The sequence below is a fragment of the Mus caroli genome, unplaced genomic scaffold (assembly GCF_978045245.1).
Source record: "Mus caroli unplaced genomic scaffold, Mus_caroli_1 scaffold_18, whole genome shotgun sequence".
Classification (NCBI taxonomy): domain Eukaryota; kingdom Metazoa; phylum Chordata; class Mammalia; order Rodentia; family Muridae; genus Mus; species Mus caroli.
The window spans coordinates 75,875,012-75,897,818 of record NW_028227273.1 but is presented as its reverse complement, the minus strand read 5'-3'; the positions used below and the strand labels follow the sequence as shown (position 1 = coordinate 75,897,818).

Below are 22,807 nucleotides of genomic sequence, written 5' to 3'. Positions count from 1 at the left end.
TTTAGGCCGTGACACTCACCATCCTGTTCAACCGCGGAAGAAAAGACCTATGCTGGACTGGGTTCTGTCCTCTTGCCTAGACCTGCTGCCAGAGAGAGGACACTCACCTTTAGGATTACCCAGGGCCCATGAAGGGAGCTTGAGCCCTAATGCCTCCATTCATCTAATTCTTCTAATTCCAAAGTCTTTGGGCCCTCTCTACAAATTTTGTTGGACATCTATGCTTCCAACAGCCTTTTTTTTTTTGCAGTAGGCACATTGGATCCTCTCCAGCTGATCCTTTTTGGATAGAGGACAAGTCTCCCTATTAATGGAAAGTGACTTACATCTGTCTTTCCTGTAAGCTAGATCTTTCAACTTTCTTTCATTGAAAGAGCTGCAGGTTGTGGAGACAATTAGCACTTTTGCTGGTCCTCTGGTCTTTTGATCCTCAAGGATCTCCTAGTTGTTGAAAACCTTCTCAGCTATAGCTATTAACTAAGTCCATTTCTGATCAGCAAAAACATCCCTGATATATATCAGGCTCATTTTGGTTAACATAAGCTATATTCACTGCTGACTGACTTTTTCTTGCTTCTAGGTCAAAGGCAGTGTATGCCTTTAACCTTCAATGCCTTTGTAGATATTCTCTAGGGCTCTCCTTCTTTACCTGCATCACCTGGCTAACCTTAAATAAATTTTTGGGCAGTGTAGCAGCTTCTCGGGGTCTCTCATCAGACTCTGGCAGTAGAGCCAGAGCCTCTCCCTACATCCAGTAGTGTTTGATTGGGTCAAAGAAAACTGTCAATATCTGCCTGGACTTGGGTGGACATCCCATTCCTTCTCAGAATCAATTTTCAGGTATCTATCAGGATTCTTACTTTTCTCGATTGTGAAGAAGTCCTGGAGCCATAGCTGACAGTCATCAGGTGAGTTGGTGAGTCAGCATGATGGAATCTAGATCCATAAGAACTGAGGTTCTTTCTGAAAAATGGGGGGATGGAGGGGAGTTGCAGTTTCCAATGATAAAGGTCATTACTGGCAAATGATACATAGGGCATAATCTGTCTTCCCTATACCCTGGGAATCCTGCAGACCAGAGGGATAATGTTATACTAGAGTCAGCTCCGTGGGCAATATGAGCTCAAGTGTGAGGTGGACTCTAAGTGAAATCAGGAGAGTCAAGAGAGTCAGTGGCAGCTCCTTTTTCTGCCAGTGCCAGTTGGGCAGAGTCAGTGGTGGCAGAAGCAGAGATAGAAGGAGGTGGTCTAAAAACCTCCTTGGGTTCAGAGAAGCTAGGCAGCAGTAGAAGCCAACCTTCCTTCAGAGGAATTAGAGCAGGGTCTATTACAAAAAGGCAGGTCACAAAAAGGGTTTCAATAGGGGACTTTTCTACCAGGTACTGCCATGTGATGATATAAGGCACTTGTTCCTCTTAGACAATAACTTTCATCTTGTAAGATGTAGGGAGATAAAGAGTTCCCTCCTCAGGCCATTGTACATTAAAAATGGGCCATTCATTCCTACAAAAGATGTTTGCTGGGATGAATAACCAGACCTGAGTCTTTTTAGACTTGGTGGAAGTCCTTGAAAGGATTTAGGACCAAACCTAGTAGGGTACTCTGAGCCTATCCCATTTTAGAGATCTAAGAATCTTATACACAGGGCCAAACAAAACAAAACAAAACAAAAACATGAAAAATATTCACAGAGACAGAAAAAAAGAACTTGTACACTAAACCAAAAGTCACAGAAAAGTACTCATGGACAGACACAGAATGTTGATCCCACAGTTCTTTCTTCTTGTGCATGGAAGACTCACAGACCCACAGCCAATCCAGAAATCACATGAGAACTAGCAAGTTCTCCCAGATGGGGTTCAGGAGCATCCTCCATAGTCCCAGGTTGGGTGGCAGAATATGCATCCGCTCTGTCCTTCTGAGTCTCCAGATTGTACCAAAACAAGAAAACAAAGAAGTGACTATTGATAAAACAAGAAATAGACACCAGGCACCTAGACTTACAGATTTAAAAAGAAAAGGTACTCAAATATTTTGGTCAGATGTCTTCAGCAAATCCAAGATGAACCCCCAAATGTAAGGGTCTATGATTTGCCAAAGAATGATTCTCCTGACTCCGAGTATATAACAGCAAAGAGCCTTTATTCTGCAAAGAACCAGGGCACAGGTGTCTACCATATGTCAGGATGGAAGGGAGAGGTGTGTGCATGCAATGTTAATTTAAAGTCTATTAGTGAAGGAGTGAATGAATTTGATCTCTCTTTACCTTGATTGGTTGTTTCTATCTCCAGGGTTATGGATGGCCTTGTGATTGATTGGTTAAGGCTCTGGGGGATTTGGGAGACTTCTGTGGATTAAATATTCTTGGCTAAGGCTAGGTAATGGGTCAGCTCCTGACATCTCTGGATAGCCTGCCCATGATGGGTGACTCAGACTAGGTGATGGGGCAACTCCTGATAGCTCTTGATTGGCTGCCCATGAGAGGCGATTTTTCCTGGAACTGACTTGTTTAGTTCTGGGGAAAAGATACTTAGTTGTAGTCTCCCAAATTGCCAGTTTGCAGCCTGTCATGGACTTTGCCTGGTCTGGCTAACTCAGTCCTCTCAACAGGGAACATGAATTTTGAAGTGAAATTAAGTAGATAACTTGGAAATGAGGAATGCTTCAGGACTATTGACTTTTCCAATGGGCAAAATTAAATGATTATTTTGGGTGGACACATATTGTTCTACAGATATGAATGTATCATTGAAGAAATATTTGAAACACTTAAAGTCAATAGGAAGAACATAGTCCACTGACTGTTTTTAGTTTGAAAGAGCATGGTTCAATTATTTTGCTTGTGTATGAGTGCTATAGGAATTTTCAGGCTTTCTCTTATCATGGAAACCTCTGGTGTAGACTGTTTTCATCAGCTGAAGTTGTTTTCGTGGGAAAAGTATCTGGAATCAAACTTGGCCAAAACACCCCATTTGGGATGTTGATCCCTGAGGTCTTGCTGTCTGTTTTTTCAGCTGAAATCATTGTGCCTGTGGCTAGAAAAGACAATCTAAAACATATTTTTCAACTTGTTTTTAAGCAGAACACAGGGCATCAGGTGCAGAGCCTAAGGGCAGAGTTTCAGAATTCTCAATGACAGTGAAGGTGGGACCAGTTAGAGCTTGAGGTAAATAGTGAAACAATTACACTCATTAAAAAACTTAGGAGCACAGGTTTTTATAAATATTTGAGCTGAACATAGACCTGATGAATATCATTAGATATGTATACACTAGTCTTATGACAGGATATACACATATATTAAGATGTTCTGGATTTTGATTTTTGGGCTCTTGTATATTCCTAATGTCGTGTGTGCCATTACTAACGATAACTGCTATACAGCAATCAAGGACAATTTTCATGTTAAAGGAGATGTGAAGATTGGTGCATTTTTTTCTCTTCATATTTACTACACTGGCAATAATATTCCTGATACAATAGCCCCATACTATTTCAAGGATGTGCACTTACAGTAAGTACAATTATTACTTTTTAACTTCAGTAATTTTTAAATTAAAGTCTGTATGGATTAAAACTTCACCACATTCCCTGTTCCCCCTGCCTCAGAGAGGGTACTCCCCCACCCTATCCCTCAATTCAAGCTGCATCTCTCTTCGCTGGGGCATCAAGTTTCCAGAGCATTAAACACACTCTCTCCTGCTGAGGCTAAACAAGGCAAGACCTCTGCTACAAGTGTGCCCTGGTACCCAGAGGCATTGGTTTTGGGCTTAGTCTCTGGGAGCTCTGAGGGTTCCAGGCAAGTTGATAGTGTTGTTTTTCCTATGGGGTTGCAATCCCCTTTAGCTCCTTTAGCTCTTCTCCTAACTCTAACATATGAGTCCCCAACCTCTATCCAATGGGTGACTTTATGTATCTGCATTTGTCTCAGTCTGTTTCTCATAGAACTTCTAAGAGGACAGACATTCCAGGAACCTATCAGTAAGGACAATATGGCATCAGTAATAGTTTCTGGGTTTGGTATGCAGGTATGACATGGATCCTATGTTGGTCCAGTCACTGGGTGGCCTTTCTTTTAGTTTTTGCTCCATTTTTCTGTCCCTGCATTTCCTTGAGACAGAAACAATTCTGGGTTAAATTGTTTGAAGATGGATGGGTAGCCCCCTGCTTCAACAGGGACAATGTCTATATAAGGGAGGTGTTCTCTTTAGGTTCCATCTCCCCACTGGTAGGTACATCAGCTAATATTCTCTCAACAGAGTCCTGGTAGCTTCTCACATCCCAGGTCTCTGGGACTTTCTAGAGGTTCCTCTTGCCCTCTACTCCTCATTGCTGCATATTTCTATTCATTCTCCTGGCCCTCGGTATTTCCTGTCTGCCCCATACCTGATCCTGCCCCCTTCCCTGTCCCCCCAGGTTGCTTTCTCCTTCTGCCTTCCCATGATTATTTTGTTCCCCCTTTTAACTGGGATTGAGGTATCAAAACTTTGGTGTTCCTTCTTATTAAGCTTCCTACTATCTGTGAATTGTATCATTGATATTCTGACCTATTTGTCTAATATTGACTGATCAGTGAGTACATACCATGGATGTTCTTTTGGATCTGGCTGAGTTACATCACCCAGTATCATATTTTCTATTTCCATCCATTTGTCTGCAAAATTCATGATATCTTCATTTTTGATAACTGAATAGTACTCCTTTTTGTAAGTGAATCACATTTTCTGTATCCATTCTTCCACTGGGGGATATCTGTGTTATTTACAACTTCATACCATTACCAACATGGCTGCTATGAACATAGTGGAGTACTTGTCATTTTGGTAGGGTGGAAAATCTTTCAGTTATAGTCACAGGGTATAGCATGATCTTCATATAAAAGTATTTCCAACTTTTATATGAATAACTGCCAGATTAATTTTTAGAATCCTTGTACTAGTTTGTACCAGCAACGGAGAAGTGTTCCTCTTTCTTTACATCCTTGTCAGTGTACTGCCACTTCAGTTTTTGATTTTAGCCATTCTGATTTGTGTGAGGTGTAATCTCAGGGTCTCTTTGACTTACATTTCCCTGATGACTAAGGATGTTGAACATTTCTTTAAGTACTTCTTAGACACTTGAAATTCCTTTCTTGATAATTTTTAGTTTAGCTCTATACCCATTTTTAATTGGATTATTGGGATTTTTGGAGTATAACTTCTTGGATTCATTATGTATTTTGGATATTAGCCCTCTATCAGATGTAGAGTTAGTGAAGATATTTCCTACTCGGTAAGTTGCCATTTTGTCCTATTGACAGTTTTCTGGGGTAGTCATTCTAATAATCAATAACATAGAGTTTCAAACAAAGTTATCAAAATAGGTGGCAAATGACCCTTCATAATCATCAAAGGAACAATACACCAAGAAGAAATCTCTTCTTTTCTTTTTTTTTTAATGAGACATTTTCTTTATTTACACTTAAAATTCCTATGTTGAGAGACATCTGGGTTCTTTCCAGATTCTGGCTATTATAAATAAAGCTGCTCCAGATGTCAACAGAAGAATGGATACAGAAAATGTGGTACATTTACACAATGGAGTACTACTCAGCTATTAAAAACAATGAATTTATGAAATTCTTAGGGAAAAGGATGGATCTGGAGGATATCATTCTGAGTGAGTTAACCCAATCACAAAAGAACTCACATGATATGCACTCAATGATAAGTGGATATTAGCCCAGAAACTTAGAATGCCCAAGATACAATTTGCAAAACACATGAAACTCAAGAAGAAGGAAGACCAAAGTATGGATACTTCTTCCCTCTTTAGAATAGGGAACAAAATACCCATGGAATGAGTTAAAGAGACCAAGCTTGGACCTGAGATGGTAGGAACAACCATGCAGAGACTGCCCCACCCAGTGATCCATCCCATAATCAGCCACCAAACACAAACACTATTGCATATGCCAGCAACATTTTGCTGACATGACCCTGATATAGCTGTGAGGCAATGCCAGTGCCTGGCTAATACAGAGGTGGATGCTCACAGTAATCTATTTGATGGAACACAAGGCCCCCACTGGAGGACCTGGAGGAAGTACCCAAGGAGCTGAAGGGGTCTGTAAACCTATAGGAGGAACAATACTATGAACTAAACAGTACCCCCTGAGTTCTTGTCTCTAACTGCATATCTAGCAGACAAAGGCCTATTCAGCCATCACTGGGAGGAGAGTCCCTTGGTCTTGCAACGATTATATGCCCCAGTACAGGGGAATGCAAAGGCCAGGAAGTGGGAGTGGGTGGGTTAGGGAGCAGGGCAGGGGTAAGTTATAGGAGACTTTTGGGTTAGCATTTAAAATGTAAATGAAGAAAATATCTAATAAAAACTTTTTAAGAAGATACAACATCTGCAAAATAAAAAATTAATTAATTAATTAATTAGGCTGCTATGAACATAGTGAAGCATGTGCTCTTATTTCATGTTGGAGCATCTTCTGGGTATATGCCCGGGAGTGGTATAGCAGGGTCCTCAGGTAGTAATAAGTCCAATTTTTGGAGGAATCGTGAAACTGATTTCCAGAGTGGTTGTAACAGCTTGCAATCTCACCAGCAATGGAAGTGTGTTACTCTTTTTCCACATCCTATCCACCGTTAAAGGCATGTTCTCCCATTTCTAGCTAAATGTTTTACTCTCTTTAATTCTCTCTTCTCTTTCATTCCTTTGTCCTTCCTTTCTTTTCTTGAGTTAGGGTTTTCTTGTGTAGCCCTGGATATCATGAAACTCCCAATTATGTTAGGCTTTGTTAGGTCCCTGAGTGCTGGCATTAATGCTGAGCCCCATGATACATGTCTTCCCTGGTTTTTTTTCCCCTGGAATATTTTCTTAATAATAATGATTTGCTTAATTTAAGTTTTTAACTGATTGTATTCTAAAGACAAAGAGAGGAGTGAGGCATGAATTTTGATGGATAGAAATGTAGAAGTAAAAATTTTGATTATAAAAGAAAGATATTAAACATGCTCATACACACACTATGGAAAGTAGAATACAAGCTTACTGTATGAACACAATATGGAAGAATCAAATAAAACTGTATTCAATTTGAACTACAGTTATTTACTATCGTATAGGAATTGTACATTTTATGACATACTATGTGTTGTGAAAACATGAATCTAAAAAATAGATGAAATCTCCATTTAAAGTTTCCATCTCCAACATTGCTTTGTGTTTGGAAGGTTCGAGTCCTTCTTCGGCTTTATTATGAAATATGTAGTAATAATAGCACCCCAAAATATGTTTGTAAACCTTTGTTTATATGCTTAAAGTTGTCAAAATGATACTCACCATTATAAATATATAGATAGATAGATGGATAGATAGATAGATAGATAGATAGATAGACAGACAGACAGACAGACAGACAGACAGACAGACAGACAGACAGATAGATAGATAGATAGATAGATAGATAGATAGATATGCATTTGAGTGTATACTATCCAATGGCCAAAACTGTATTTATTTTTCTTATTTTTCACAATTCTGATAAATGACCTATTTATTAGAAATAAATTTTGTTGTATTTTGGCATTTTAAATTATTTTATTAATTCTCTAAAAATTTCGTTCAAAGTATTTTGAGCATATGCATGTACACTGACACCTCCTCCTATAACCACTTTCTCTGCCTTTACCTCTCTACCCAACTATTTGCACTTCTTTTATTTTTTCCAATTTATTGCAGTTTATGTTCGCTAAGTATATTGTAATTGGTGACATCCCTTGAGTGTTGTTTACTTCCTTGGGGTCACAAGAGTGAAGAGAGTGACTATCTTTCCCCCAATAACTATCAAATCTTGATAGCATCTCAGATAGGGGTGAGACTTTGTGCCTTCCTCCTTCTCCATACTGGTATTTTATCTTCTGTGGCCACACATGGTCTTGTGCATCATTTTATAATCATTGTATTCAAATGTGCAACTACCCTGTTGTGGACAGGAAATATGGTTTCCTCAAGGTTATCTTCAGCCAACCTTTGGACCTTACATTCTTTTAAGTTCTCTTTAGCTGTGGTCTCTCAGCCTTGTTGGGAGGGGTGTTATGCACAAGCTCTGTTTATGACCAGGCATTTCATAGTATACTACTCTCTATGTTATGATCACTCATTGCTTTCTTTGTTATTTGCCATCTATTGGGGAAACAAACTTATAAGGGCTGAGGAATGCAGTCAATCCACAGCCATAGCAATAAGTCACTAGGGGTTAATTTTATACTGAATCCGTTTAGAAGAATAAGATTACTAAGTTCACTGCTTGGATCTACGTCTCATCTAGTCACAGAGACTTGGCCATTTTTATAGTGATGAGCATGTGTTCCTTACCATGGAGAGACCCTTATATCAAATTAGACAAAGGTTGGTTCCACATATAGCAAGTGTCTATTTTTGTTACAAAGGGCATATTGTACAAGACAATTCATTACTTTATCTCTCATGTATCAAAGATTAGTGAGAGTAGTGGTTACTTTAATTTTATTTTCCTTGATATCATGCATAGCACCTTTTCAGCACCATGAGTCTAGCCAAGAAAAAATAGAAAGCCCATTTGAATAGCAGCTCTTTTTCTCCATGTTCCATAATTAAAGTCTGTAGTATCATCAGCATTGGAGTTTAAAATCAAGTTCTGCAGGACCTAATCTTGTACATTCTTGATATATTCTAGATAATGACTATGAATGATGTATGGTATTTTACTTTCTTTTTGATTAATTAATTCAATTACATCTCAAATGCTGCCCACCTCAAGCACCCCTCACAGTGTCTATCTCCCACCCCCATTTTCTCTGAAAGAATGACACTCCCTTCGACCTCCAGCTATCCTCCTTCCTGGTGCATCAAGTCTCTGTAGAGTTAGGTGTATCCTCTTCCCATGAGGCCATACAAAGCATCCCTGTTAGGGAACATTTTACAACAGTTAGGAAACAGCTTTAGGGACATTCACCACTTCAGTGGTTGGGGGACCCACACAGAGATTGAGCTGTACATCTGCTACATGTGTTATGAGGGCATTGGTCCAGCCTATCTAAGTTCTTTGGTGGGTGGTTCTGTAAGACCCCCGAAGCTGGGCCTCTGCTCAAGTCCTGGGATGAGCTGGTCAGCACCCCAGTGTCTGGAGAGAAAAAACACAACTGATGCAAACTGCAAGAGGTTTTATTATCAGCTAGCTGAGTATGAACCCCTTGTGCCTTGCAGGGGCAGGGGAGTTTGACCCCAAGCGGTGACAGTAGGGGGATTTTAACAGCTAGCTGAGGAATTGGGAGGAGTTGGGTTGTTGGGAGGAGTTGGGAAGAGTTCTTCTCTTCTGGGTGTCTTTGATGAAATTTACAAGGCAGAAGTGGGGAGTGAGTTCTTTCTGAATTTTTATCTCCATGTCCTCAGCACAGGAAGGCAGGCATCTCTGGTTGTACAGTGTAGAAACAAAAAGGCTTTTTGCTGGCTATACAGAACAAAGAGCTTCTTTCTAGCTGTATTTTTAAAGATCAGGGAAAACAAGTTTGGGGAAATGTTTTAGGGGCTCTACCTTTCAGGGAGAAATGCTTTAAGCCAGAGTTTCACAGTTCAGTCTCTGGGAATTCTCAGTGGTCCAGGTTAGGTAACATTGTTGGTCTACCTATGGTGTTGATGAGACAGCTCTTGATCTGTCTAATAATAATATAATGTGAATAATTTATTCTCTTGGTGATGCAGAATAACATTTCATTTAGTGTCAGTGTGTTATTCATAGAGTTACTATAAGTTTATATTTAGTGAATTGTGTTGCAGTTGGCCATGGAAATACTTCTTTAAAGATTTTTCAGGGTTGTTATGAATATGGAAGTTTCTGATGTTTCTGTTGTTATTGAAGTCCATCAATAATTCATGAAGATCTGATAAGATGTAAAAGGTTATTTCAATCTTCTATCTGTTGAGGTTTGATTTGTGATTAATTAAATGGTAAATTTTGAAGAAGGTTCCATGTGCTGAGAAGAAGGTATATTCTTTTGTGGTTGAGTGAAGTGTTCTATAGATATCTGCTATTTGAATCATAACCTCTATTAGTTTTGGTATTTCTCTGTTAAGTTTCTGTCTCAATGATATGTTCATTGGTGAGAGGTGACAGGCAAATGAATGGAATTAGAAAATATTATCCTGAATGAGATAACCTAGACACAAAAGGACATGTATGTTATGTATTCCATGAGAAAAGGATATTAGCCAAAAAGTTCAGAAAGTCCATGATACACACCATAGACCCGTAGATGTAAAACAGAAAGTAAGGCTGCCATGGGTAGCAGCTACTTTCCTGGATGTGACTAATCCTTCAAAGAACTGAAGCACCTGGCTGGGACTTAAGATGTAGCAGTATTTGGGGTGTAAATAATTATATGAATAATTTGAAAAATTAAACAATAAAATTTCTCTGAAAGCACAAATAAAAATAAAATAGTAAAGCTAACTGAAAAAATGAGTTGCATTATAAAGTGAAATGCTTTTAATGTGAGTACAAGTGTAAGGGCATGAGTGAAAATCTTCCAAAACACATGAATGTACTCTTATCATCTCATGATCATATGGAAGGTACAAACAAGAATATGTGATGCCCTAAAAGTGTTGTGGACAGAGTGCTAGGTTTATGTGCTGAAAACAGTGAAGAAAATGGAGGGTCAGATGATATGGTGCTCTCCTCTTCAAACCACTGGAAACAGAGAGACAGAAAGGATCTTAGTGATTTCCAGGACAGATTGGATTTACATAATGTGTACCATGCCAGTCGGTGCTACATGGTCAGACTCTTGTCACAACCAGTCAATTAAATCAGTCAGCCAGTCAATAACTAAACAAATGAGTAAGAGATACTGTGTGAAATAATGTGTATAGTTTTGACCATCTATATCTTCTCTATCTTTTACTCATAGTTATTGAGACTCCTGAACCTGTACCTTCACAAAGACTCACATTGACATAAATAAAGCACACAGCTCATAAATACACAAAAAGTTAAAATAAATTTGGGTGTAGAGTCAAATGAATTAATCTCATCAATTGAGATGCAGTGGCAGAAAAATCCCTATGAGTTCCAGGCCCACCTGGTCTACATAGTATATTCCAGGCTACCATATTCAAATTATCATAGAATTAACACCTGTATTAATTCATTATTTGAATGAACTTTGTGCTGTTCTTTAAATAAGATATTGTCGGAGAAAACTGTGTGATTGCATGAAGATAAGATGATACTTTATAATTGTAGATTTAGTGGGATTTTAATCTAGCAATATGACTGGTCTGGCTAGAATACAGACATGCCCTTAGTATAAGCCTTTAATCTCAGGAAACAGAAATGAGCAGATATCTGAATTCAAGGTCAGGCTGGTGGACAGCACATTTCAAGAAAAAAAAAAAAAAAAAAAAAGGTTACGTCCATCCAGGAGAGGTGAAACTAACTCCTGTACTCAGGAGACAGATACATGGAAGTCTCTGAGTTCTAGCCATTTATATTTGGTTGTGTTAGTGAGTTGAGAGGCAATTCAATGGGGTGGAGTTCATGGCAGTTCAGTTTGTGGAGCACAGAGGCAGGTTTTACAAGGACAGTTTAACAGAGATAGGTTGCAGAGTGAATACTCTACAACAGATGAAGAAAGAACAAGGTGAAAAAAATGAGATGAAGCATGAGGATTAGAAAAGACTGAGAGAATTAGTTTGAGCACATGTAGAGCAACTTAGTGAGAAGCTGAGAGAAGTCAGATTGAATCACTCAGCTAGAAGAAGACTTTTGAGCCCAAACAGCTAAGTTGAACTAGGCAACCACTGTTCAGAAAGAACCAGAAAAGCTGAGCTTACTCAGCAGAAAGCCTCAAAGATGATAATTACATCAAAGAAATAAAAGTTACATTTACAGATAGAGGCATACAGAAACCAAGATACCAAGATATATGATGTTTTCTCAGAACCTAATTCCTTATTCATCGACATTCCTTTTTAAAATTTACCACACATAAATGATAAATAAAGCAACATAATAAATTATATTCCCCCCAAATTATAATGATTGTTAACACTGTAGATATTACTTAATCCTATCTACTTAAATTGCCAATTCTAATTTCAGTCAATAATAAGAAGAGATTAAAATAATGATTTTATAGGAACTTTGACATGTAAATTATGAAAAAGTGATAAAATATGAAGGTTGTATGGTCTATGTCTTCTCCCTGCATAATTTTATGAAATCTGTACAGGTATAAATTCAAAAACTACCAGTTTCTTCTGGCCCTGTTATTTGCTATTGAGGAGATCAACAAAAACCCTCATCTTCTACCCAATATAACTTTGGGCTTTGATTTCTATAATGTTCGATTTACTGAAAAATATATTCTCGAAGGTCCTCTGATGTGGCTCACAAAGTTTCCATATGGTATACCTAATTATAGCTGTGAAAATAAGAATAACCCCCCTGCTGCCCTCACAGGAACATCATGGTCAACATCTGCTCACATTGGGACACTGTTACAACTCTACAAAATACCTCAGGTAAGGAGTGGTGTGTAAGAACTAAGTCTGAACTATACTTTGTTGATGTCAGAGGTGTCAGATACTGTAAAATAGGACACTTTGAGTTAATCTGTTATCAAAGCAAACTATGAAGGTGCATTGTGATTTTAGAACTTGAAGTATGAATGAAGGATAGGAGGATGAGACCATCTAGCTTATTTAAACTGGAGATCTGTCCATATTTTGGGAGGAAAACTCTGTAATGGGGTTGTCTTTAAAACATGCTAAACCCATTTTCATCTTTTCCCTTTCCATCCTTTGATTCAAAACTGAGATTTGTTGGATGACAATATTCTTGCCCTTGTATCCAATTTTGTTTTCTGCAGCTCACTTTTGGGCCTTTTGATTCTATTTTAAATAACCAAGAACAGCTTAATTATGTCTATCAGATGGCCCCCAAGGACACATTTCTTTCTCTTGCCATAGTCTCTTTGATGCTTCATTTCAGTTGGTCCTGGGTTGGTCTAATTATCCCAGATGACCACAAAGGGACACAGATTCTGTCTGACTTGAGACAAGTTATGGAGAGAAATAACATTTGCATAGCCTCTGTGCAAATGATCCCTGGCGTCTGGAATTCATTTTCAAATGCATTATGGAAAAGTCTGGTCCAGACTAAGGAATCATCAGCAAATGTGACAGTTGTTTGTGGGGACATTGTTTCTCTACAAGGTTTAATGCGACATATTGCACAGTTGTTAGTGACTTGGAAAGTCTGGGTCTTAAACTCTCAATGGGATGTTGACACCTATGCTGATTATTTCATGTTAGAGTCATTACATGGAAGTTTCATTTTTTCACACCACCATGAAGAGATGGCTGAATTTACAAATTTTATTAGAACAGTTAACCCCTACAAATACCCAGAAGACAATTATCTTCCCAAGTTTTGGTATTTATTTTTCAAGTGCTCATTTTCTGAGTTTGATTGCCAACTTTTGGAAAACTGCCAACCCAATGCTTCTTTGGAGTTACTGCCAAGATCCCTTTTTGACCCAGTCATGAGTGAAGAGAGCTACAATATATATAATGCTGTGTATGCTGTTGCCTACAGTCTCCATGAAATGAATCTTCAGCAAATACAGATACAAAGACATGCTAATGGAGAAAAAATGGTAGCCTTCCCTTGGGAGGTAATGTCCTTTCATGAGCGTAGTTATGTCTACAATGAGACATTTTTATTATTTCCCAAGCCACCCGAATTGTGCATCCTAAATTTGAGAATGTTATCAATACTTACTGGTCTAAATACTAATTTCCCTGTCTTGAGGTCAATGCAAAATCCTAAGTAGGTGTCTTATAAATGGAGTTCCAGCCAGGCATTAGTGATTCATACCTTTATTCCCAGCACTTGGGAGGCAGAGGCAGGCAGATGTCATCCGCGCTGGATCCTGGTAGCTTTTCGAATCCCTGACACCTGAAACTTTCTGGTGGTTCCCCAAGTTCCACAGCCCCCACTACTACTGATTTCTATTCATTCTCTTGGCCCTCTGAACTTCTCTCTTGTCTCTTTCCATACCTGCTCCTGCCCCCCGACATTTTCTCTCCCCCTCATGCTCCCCTTTTCCACCCAGGTTCTCTAGAGAGTAGAGAGCTTTGTCTTGTCTTTCATTTTAATGGGATTGCTTCAAGTTTCTCTCCATTTAAGTGGATGTTGGTTGTTGGTTTGCTGTATGTCCCTTAGTCATATTCCCTGAATTTCTGATCTTTCCATGAAGGCATGTTGTATTTTGTCAAAGGCTTTTGCAGCATTTTATGAGATGATCGTGTGATTTTTTTTTTCCTTACAGTTTGTTTATATAGTTCAGGGCTGTGGGTGTTAGGGAATGAGGAAAGAGGAAGAGAGCCCAACTTCTGCCAGAGTTCCAGTGCTCTGGGAAGGCAGACGCTGGAGGACTGCTAGACACTTTCCATGCAGCCCCATGCAGATGGGCATCTGGCTGTGTGAAGCCATTGACCCCACACGGCAGGGAATGGACAAGGGGCAGTTCCTGGTACCAGGTTCTCAGTCTCTGGCATCCTACGCTGGATAAGGCAGAGGAGCTGAAAACATAGGGGCCCCGGGGAGGCACTAGACCCCGGAGATATGGGAAGAGAGGGCAGGAGGAAAGAGGAAGGGGGCGCTGGATAGGTTCCCATGCAGGCAAGAGTCTTTAGTCCTTTATGTGGCTGGAGCACAGGAAGGCCTTCTGATGGAAGGTTAGAAGCAGCTCATTAGAAGAAAGCCTATCACATCTTCCAAGCATGGCACGCCTTGATGAACAGAGACAGTTGATGGCTTTAGAGCTTTGTTATAGAAAAGCAGGGGGAAAGAGAGAAGGTAAAAAGAGAGAGACCAGCCCTGGCCAAGAGGAGAGAAAGGGGAAGAGAGAAAGAGAGTTAGAGAGTAGGAAAGGTGAAGGCTTAGAGAAAGAGAGGTTAAAGCTTAGAGAGAGAGAGCTTAGAGAGAAAGAAAAGAGAATGAGGAAGGGTCAAACAGCCCCTTTTAAAGCGGGCTTGTTATTGTGCTGTTGCTAGGTAACTGTGTGGAGGAGTCTAGCCAGAAGGCCAGAAGCTTGGGACATTGTGTACATGACTGACAGCCACGAGCCTCTCCTGTGAGGGCTGTGGGGGTGGTAATGTTGACACGAGCCGGGGTGAAGAACCACCTTCAGTCCCATGTAGATGAAAATTACCACCACTGGGTGGGTCAAGACCTCAACTTGACTGGAGACTAAGCTGTCTGTGCATAACCCATTGCCCCACAATATAGTGGATTACATTGATGAATTTCTATGTATTGAACCATCCCTCCATTGCTGAGATGAAACCTACTTGATCATGGTGAATGAGCATTTTACTGTGTCCTTGCATTCAGTTTGGGGGAATTTAATTAAGAATTTTTACATTGATATTCATAAGGTAAATTGTTCTCAAGTTCCCTTTGTTGGGTCTTTGTACAGTTTTAAGTATTCATAAAATAAAATTGGTAATTTTCCTTCTGTTTCTAATTTGTGGAATACTTTGAGAAGTATTAGTATTAGGTCTTCATTGAAGGTTGGATGGAATTCTGTACTAAAACCATCTGGACATAGATATTTTTGGTTTGGAGACTTTAAATTTGTGCTTCTGTTTCCTTTGTGTTTATGTGGCTGTTTAGATGTTTTATCTGATCCTGATTCAAATTTAACTCTTGGTATATACCTAGAAATTCATCCATTCCATCTGTACTTTCCAGTTTTGTTGAGTACAGGCTTTTGAAGTAGGATCATGTGATTTTTAAAGATTCCTATTTCTTTTATTGTGTCTACCATTTCCTTTCTGATTTTGTTGATTTGGATACTGTCTCTGTGCCCTCTAGTTAGCTTGGCTAAGAGTTTATTATCTTGTTGGTTTTCTCAAAGAACCAGCTCCCAGTTTTGTTGATTAATTTTTGTAAACTTCTTCTTTCTAATTGGTTGATATCCCCACTGAGTTTGATTATTTCCTGCCTTAAAGTCTTCTTGGATGTATTTACTTCTTTTTGTTGTACAGGTTTCTGATGTGCCATTAAACTTCTAGCTAGTATAGGATCTCACCAATTTCTTTATGAAAGCACTCATAGCTATGAGTTTGCCTTTTAGGACTGCTTTCATTGTGTCCCGTAAGGTTAGGTAGGCTGTGCCTTCACTTTGGCTAAATTAAGCAAAGTCTTTTAATTTCTTTCTTTGTTTCTTCCCTGATCAAGTTATCATTGAGTAGAGCATTATTTGGTGTTCATGAGTATGTGGATTTTCTGTTGGTTTTTTTTTTTTGTTATTAAAACCCAGCCTTAGGTCATGGTGATGATAAAAAGCATGTAATTATTTCAATCTTCTTGTATTTGTTGAGGCTTATTTGTGTCTGACTATATGATCAATTTTTGAAAAGATTCCATAGGGTTCTGAAAAGGTATATTTTTTTTTTTTGGTTTTAGGGTGGAATGTTCTGAAGATATATCTTAAATCCATTTGGTACATAATTTCTATTAGTTTCACTGTGTCTCTGCTTAGTTCCTGTTTCCATGATTTGTCCATTGGTGAGAGCGGGGTGTTGAAGTCTCCAACTATTACTGTATGAGGTTCAATGTGTGTTTTGAGCTATATTAACATTTCTTTTACAAATGTGGGTGCACTTGCATTTGGGGCATTTAGGTTCAGAATTGAGGTTTCAACTTGGGGGATTTTTTTCTTTGATGAATATGGAGTGTCCTTCACGAACTTTTTTTTATGACATTTGATTAAAAATCTATTTTATTTTATTTTATTTGAATGCCCACTTCAGCGTGTTTCTTTGGGTCATTTGCTTGGAAAAAAATTTCTAGGCTTTTAAAGTGTGATAATGTTTGACTCTGTCACTGAGGTTTGTTTCCTGTATGAAGCAAAATTCTGGGTCCTGCTTATGTATCCATTCTCGCAGCCTATGTATTTTATTGAGGAATTGAGTTCATTGATGATGAGAGATGTTAAAGACCAATGATTGTGGGTTCCTGTTATTTTGGTTGTTGGAGATGGAATTATGTTTTTGGGGTTCCCTTCTTTTGGGTTTGTTTTGAAATAATTAATTTCTTGACTTTCCTTGGGTGTAGTTTCCTTCATTGTGTTGGACTTTTCCTTCTATTAAACTCTGTAGTTCTTGATTAGTTGAAAATATTGTTTAAATTTGGTCATGGAATATCTGGCTTTCTCCATCTATGGTAACAGTTTTGCTGGGTATAGTAGTCAGGGCTACCATTTGTGTTCTATTAAGGGTCTGCATGACATCTGTCCAATATCTTCTGGCTTTTAGAGTCTCTGTTGAGAAGTCTGGTGTAATTCTGATAGGTCCAACTTTATATGTTGTTTGGCCTACTTCTCGTACTGCTGTTTTTTCTTGATATTTAGGCATTTTTAATTTTTTATTAGCTATTTTATTTATTTACATTTCCTGGTTTTTCCCTACACAAAATCTTGATCCCACCCCCCCTTCCCACAGTTTATATGAGGGTGCTTCCCCTCTCTCAACATATCCACTCCTGCCTCACTGACTTTTCATTCCCATGCACTGGGGCATTGAGCCTTCAATGGGATCTTCTCCCCTTCCATTGATGCCAGATAAAGGCCATACTCTGCTTCATATGCAACTAGAGCCGTGGGTCCCTCCATGTGTATTCTTTGGTTTGTGGTTTTGTCTGTGGGAGCTCTGTAGTGCCTGACGTCTGGGAATTTCTGGTGGCTACCTCCAGTTCCACATCCCCCATTGCTACACACTTCAGGTCAATTTCCAGAAGCTCTGTACATCTCCCCCTTCTCCTCATATACCTGATCCTGCCCCCATTTTTCCCTTCCCCTCATCTCTTCCTCCCAGATTCCTCTGTCCTTCTACTTCTCAGAGATGATTTTGTTCCCCCTTTTAAGTACTACTGAAGCATCCATACTTTGATCTTCCTACATTTTTAGCTTCATCTGATCTGTGATTTATAGGAATTCTGTGCTCTTTTGAAACTCTATTTTGAAATATCAGGATGATATTTTCTAATTCCATCCATTTGCCTAAGAAGGTCATAAAATCATTAAAAAAAAAAGCTTAGTGGTATTTCATTGTGCAAATGTACTATATTCTCTGTATCCATTTCTCTGTTGAGGGACATCTGTGTTCTTTACAGCTTCTGGCTATTATAAATAAGGCTGCTATGAAACATAGTGGAGCATGTGTCCTTGTTATATGTTAGAACATCTTTTGTATATGCCCATGAATGTTTTAGCTGGGTTCCCAGTTAGTTCTAAGTCCTATATTCTGAGTAATTACTAAACTAATTTCCAGAGTGGTTGCAGTACCATCATCCATGGAGAAATGTTCCTCTTTCTCTACATCCTCACCAGCATGTGCTGTAACCTGAATTTTGGATCTTAGCCAGTCTGACTGGTGTGAGTGGAATTTAAGGTTCATTTTGATTTCCATTTCTCTGGTAACTAAGGATGTTGAACTTTTTAATTATTATTTTTTAGATATATTCTTTATTTAGGTTTCAAATGTTATTCCATTTTTTAATTTTCCCCCTAAAAATCCCCTATCCCTTCTCCTATCTCTCTGCTCCTTGACCCACAAACTCCCATTTCTTGTCCTGGCAGCATTCCTCTATACTGGGGCATACAGCCTTCACAGGACCAAAGTCCTCTCCTCCCATTGATGACCTACTAGGCCATGCTCTGCTACATATATAGCAAGAGAACACAAGTTCCTCCATGTGTTTTCTTTGATTGGTGGTACAGTTCCAAGGAGCTCTGGGGGTACTGGTTAGTTCATATTGATGTTCCTCCCTTGGGGCTTCAGACCCCTTCAGCTCCCTGGGTACTTTCTATGGCTCTTTCATTGGGGACCTTATACTCCATCCAGTGGGTGATTATGAGCATGCACTTCTGTATTTGCCAGGCACTGGCAGATCCTCAAAGGAGACAGCTATATCAGGGTACTGGCAGCAGGCTCTTGTTGGCATCTGCCTAGGGTTTGGGTTTGGTGGTTGTTTATGGGATGGATCCCTAATGGGACAGTCTCTGGATGGTTGTTCCTTCAAGATCTTCTCTGAACTATGTCTCTGTATCTCCTTCCATAGATATTTCATTCCCCATTCTAAGAAGGAATGAAGTATCCACATGTTGGCCTTCCTTCTTTTTTAGTTTCCTGTGTTTTTCAAATTGTATCTTGGGAATTCTAAGTTTCTGGTCTAATATCCACTTATCAGTGAGTGCCTACCATGTGTGATCTTTTGTGATTGGACTACCTGACTCAGGATGATATCCTCCAGATACATCCATTTGCCTAAGAATCTCATAAATTCATTGTTTTGTCATATCTGTGCAGTAGTATATTGTGTAAATGTACCATATTTTCTGTATCCATTCACTGTTGAGGGACATCTGGGTTCTTTCCAACGTCTGGTTACAATAAATAAGGCTGCTATGAACATAATGGAGCATGTGTCCTTATGAAAAGTTGAAACATCTTTTGGGTACAGTCCTAGGAGATGTATTGCTGGATCTTCTGCTATGTCCATTTTTCTGAGAAAAAAGTGAAACTGATTCCCAAAGTTGTTGTACCAGCCTATGATCCCAACAAAAATATAGGTGTGTTCCTTTTTGTCCCCATCCTCGCCAGCATCTGCTGTCACCTGATTTTTTGATCTTAGCCATTCTGACTGGTGTGAGGTGGAATCTCAGGTTTGTTTTGATTTGCATTTCCCTGATGATTAAGGATGTTGAAAATTTTTTCAGGTGCTTCACAGCTCATCGATATTCCTCAGTTGAGAATACTTTGTATAGCTTTGTGCCCCATTCTCTTTTTTCTTTTCTTTTTTCTTTCTTTCTTTTTATTACATATTTTCTTTATTTACATCAACAGAAAGTGAGGTCCCTTGGTCTGTGCCCCATTCTTTAATGAGGTTATTTAATTTTCTGGAGTCCAGTTTCTTGAGTTCTTTGTATATATTGGATATTAGTCCCCTATCTGATTTGGGATTAGTAAAAATCCTTTCCCAATTTGTTAGTGGCCTTTTTGCCTTATTAAATGTGTCTTTTGCCTTACAGAAGCTTTGTAATTTTATGAGGTCTCATTTGTCGATTCTCGATCTTACAGCACAAGCCATTGGTGTTCTGTTCAGGAATTATTCCCCTGTGCCCATACCATGGAGGCTTTTCTGCACTTTCTCTTCTATAAGTTTTAGTGTCTCTGGTTTTATGTGCAGTTCCTTGATCCACTTAGAATTGGGCTTTGTACAAAGAGGTAAGACGTATCAATTCACATTCTTCTACATGATAACCACCAGTTGTGCCAGCACCATTTGATGAAAATGCTGTCTTTTTTCCACTGGATGGTTTTAGCTCCCTTGTCCAAGATCAAGTGACCTTAGGTGTGTGGATTAATTTCTGGGTCTTCAATTCTATTCTGAGGATCTACCTTTCTGTCACTGTACCAGTACCATGCAATTTTTATCCCAATTGCTCTGTAGTATAGCTTAATGTCTGGCATGGTGATTCCAAAAGAGGTTCTTTTAGTGTTGAGAATAGTTTTTGCTATCCTAGGTTTTTTTTTTTTTATTTTTCCAGATGAATTTGCAAATTGCCCTTTCTATCTCAGAGAAGAATTGAGTTGGAATTTTGATGGGGATTACATTGAATCTGTAGATTACTTTCGGCAGGATAGTCATTTTTACAATGTTAATCCTGCCAATCCATGACCATGGGAGATCTTTCCATCTTCTGAGACCTTCTTCAATTTCTTTCTTCAGAGACTTGAAGTTCCTATCATACAGATCTTTCACTTCCTTAGTTAGAGTCACACCAAGGTATTTTATTAGATATTTATTTTTTATTTACATTTCAAATGTTACCCTCCTACTTATCATACAGATCTTTCACTTCCTTAGTTAGAGTCATGCCAAGGTATTTTATATTATTTTTGACTATTGTGAAGGGTGTTGTTTCCCTAATTTCTTTCTCAGCTTGTTTATCCTTTGTGTAGAGAAAGACCATTGACTTGTTTGAGTCAATTTTATATCCACACTGGAACGTTTTAATACAGTTCCATATGTTGTGGTCACTCCCGAGCATAAATTATTTCATTGCTACTATTGCAGCGTTGCTACTGTTAAGAATCATAATATAAATATCTGCTATGCAGGTATCTGATATGTGAGACACATAGGACCCACTGGTTCAGAAATACTGCTCCATAGATTCTGCACTGAGGTGAAATCATATAGTATTTCACTGTATATTGCATCCTCAATTTTTACCCACATGGCATATATTAAAACTTCCTACATTTTTTTTAAAAATTAGATATTTTCTTTATATACATTTCAAATGCTATCCCGAAATTTCCCTATACACTGACCCTGCCCTGCTCCCCTACCCACCCACTCCCACTTCTTAACCCTGGTGTTCCCCTGTACTAGGGCATATAAAGTTTGCAATACCAAGGGGCCTCTCTTCCCAGTGATGGCTGACTAGGGAATGGTCTACATATGCAGCTAGAGACACAAGCTCTGGGGGTAATGGTTAGTTCATATTGTTGTTCCACCTATAGGCTTGCAGACCCCTTCAACTCCTTGGATGCTTCCCCTAGCTTCTCCATTGGGGGCCCTGTGTTCCATCCTATAGATGACTGTGAGCATCCACTTCTGTATTTTCCAGGCTCTGGATAGCCTCATAGGAGACAGCCATATCAGGGTCCCTTCAGCAAAATCTTTCTGGCATATGCAATAGTGTCTGGGTTTGGTGGGTGATTATGAGATTGATCTCCAGGTGGGGTATTCTCTGGATAGTCCTTCATTTCGTCTTAGCTCCAAACTTTGTTTCTGTAATTCCTTATATGGATATTTTGTTCCCTATTCTAAGGAGGGATGAAGTATCCACATGTTGGTGTTCCCTCTTCTTGATTTTCTTGTGTTTTGCAAATTGTATCTTGGGTATTCTAAGTTTCTGGGCTAATATACCCTTACCAGTGAGTGCATACCTAATGACTTCGTTTGTGATTGTGTTACCGCACTAAGGACGATATCCTCCAGATACATCCATTTGTCCAAGTATTTCATAAATTCATTGTTTTTAATAGCTGAGTAGTACTCCATTTTGTAACTGTACCATATTTTCTGTATCCATTCTTCTGTTGAGGGACATCTGGGTTCTTTCCAGCTTCTGGCTATTATAAACAAAGGCTGCTATGATCATAGTGGAGCATGTGTTCTTATTACCAGTTGGAACACCTTCTGGGTATATGCCTAGGAGAGGTATTGCTGGATCTTCCGGTAGTATTATGTCCAATTTTCTGAGGAACTGCCAGACTGATTTCCAGAGTGGTTGCACCTGCTTGCAATCCCACCTTGCAATGGAGGAGTTTTCCTCTTTCTCCACATCCTCACCAGCATCTGCTGTCACATAAATTTTTGATCTTAGCTATTCTGACTGGTGTGAAGTGGAATCTCAAGTTTTTTTTTTGATTAGCATTTCTTTGATGATTAAGGATGTTGAACATTTTTTCAAGTGCTTCAAAGACATTTGGCATTTTCAGTTGAGAATTCCTTGTTTAGCTCTGTACCCCATTTATTAATAGGGTTATTTGAATTTCTGGAGTTCAGCTTCTTGAACTCTTTGTATATATTGGATATTAGTCCCCACTCAGATTTAGGATTGGTAAAAATCCTTTCCCAGTCTGTTGGTGGCCTTTTTGTCCATCCCAGAAGCTGTGTTGCTTCT

General features: G+C 39.0%; 1 protein-coding gene across 2 annotated transcripts in view; it reads left to right on the top strand.

Annotated features, from left to right (window-relative positions):
- Window positions 1-3,253: 3,253 nt before the first annotated feature.
- LOC147000504 (vomeronasal type-2 receptor 116-like) overlaps window positions 3,254-22,807 on the top strand; it is a 37,997-nt gene continuing 18,443 nt past the window's right edge. The window contains exons 1-3 of one of the 2 annotated variants that reach the window (XM_085832959.1): window positions 3,254-3,513; window positions 12,266-12,557; window positions 12,905-13,711. In XM_085832959.1, coding sequence (XP_085689085.1) covers window positions 3,305-3,513; window positions 12,266-12,557; window positions 12,905-13,711 — 1,308 coding nt within the window. In that variant the 5' untranslated portion in view covers window positions 3,254-3,304. The remainder of the gene's footprint in view (window positions 3,514-12,265; window positions 12,558-12,904; window positions 13,712-22,807) is intronic. The other variant, XM_085832960.1, reaches the window with a different exon arrangement.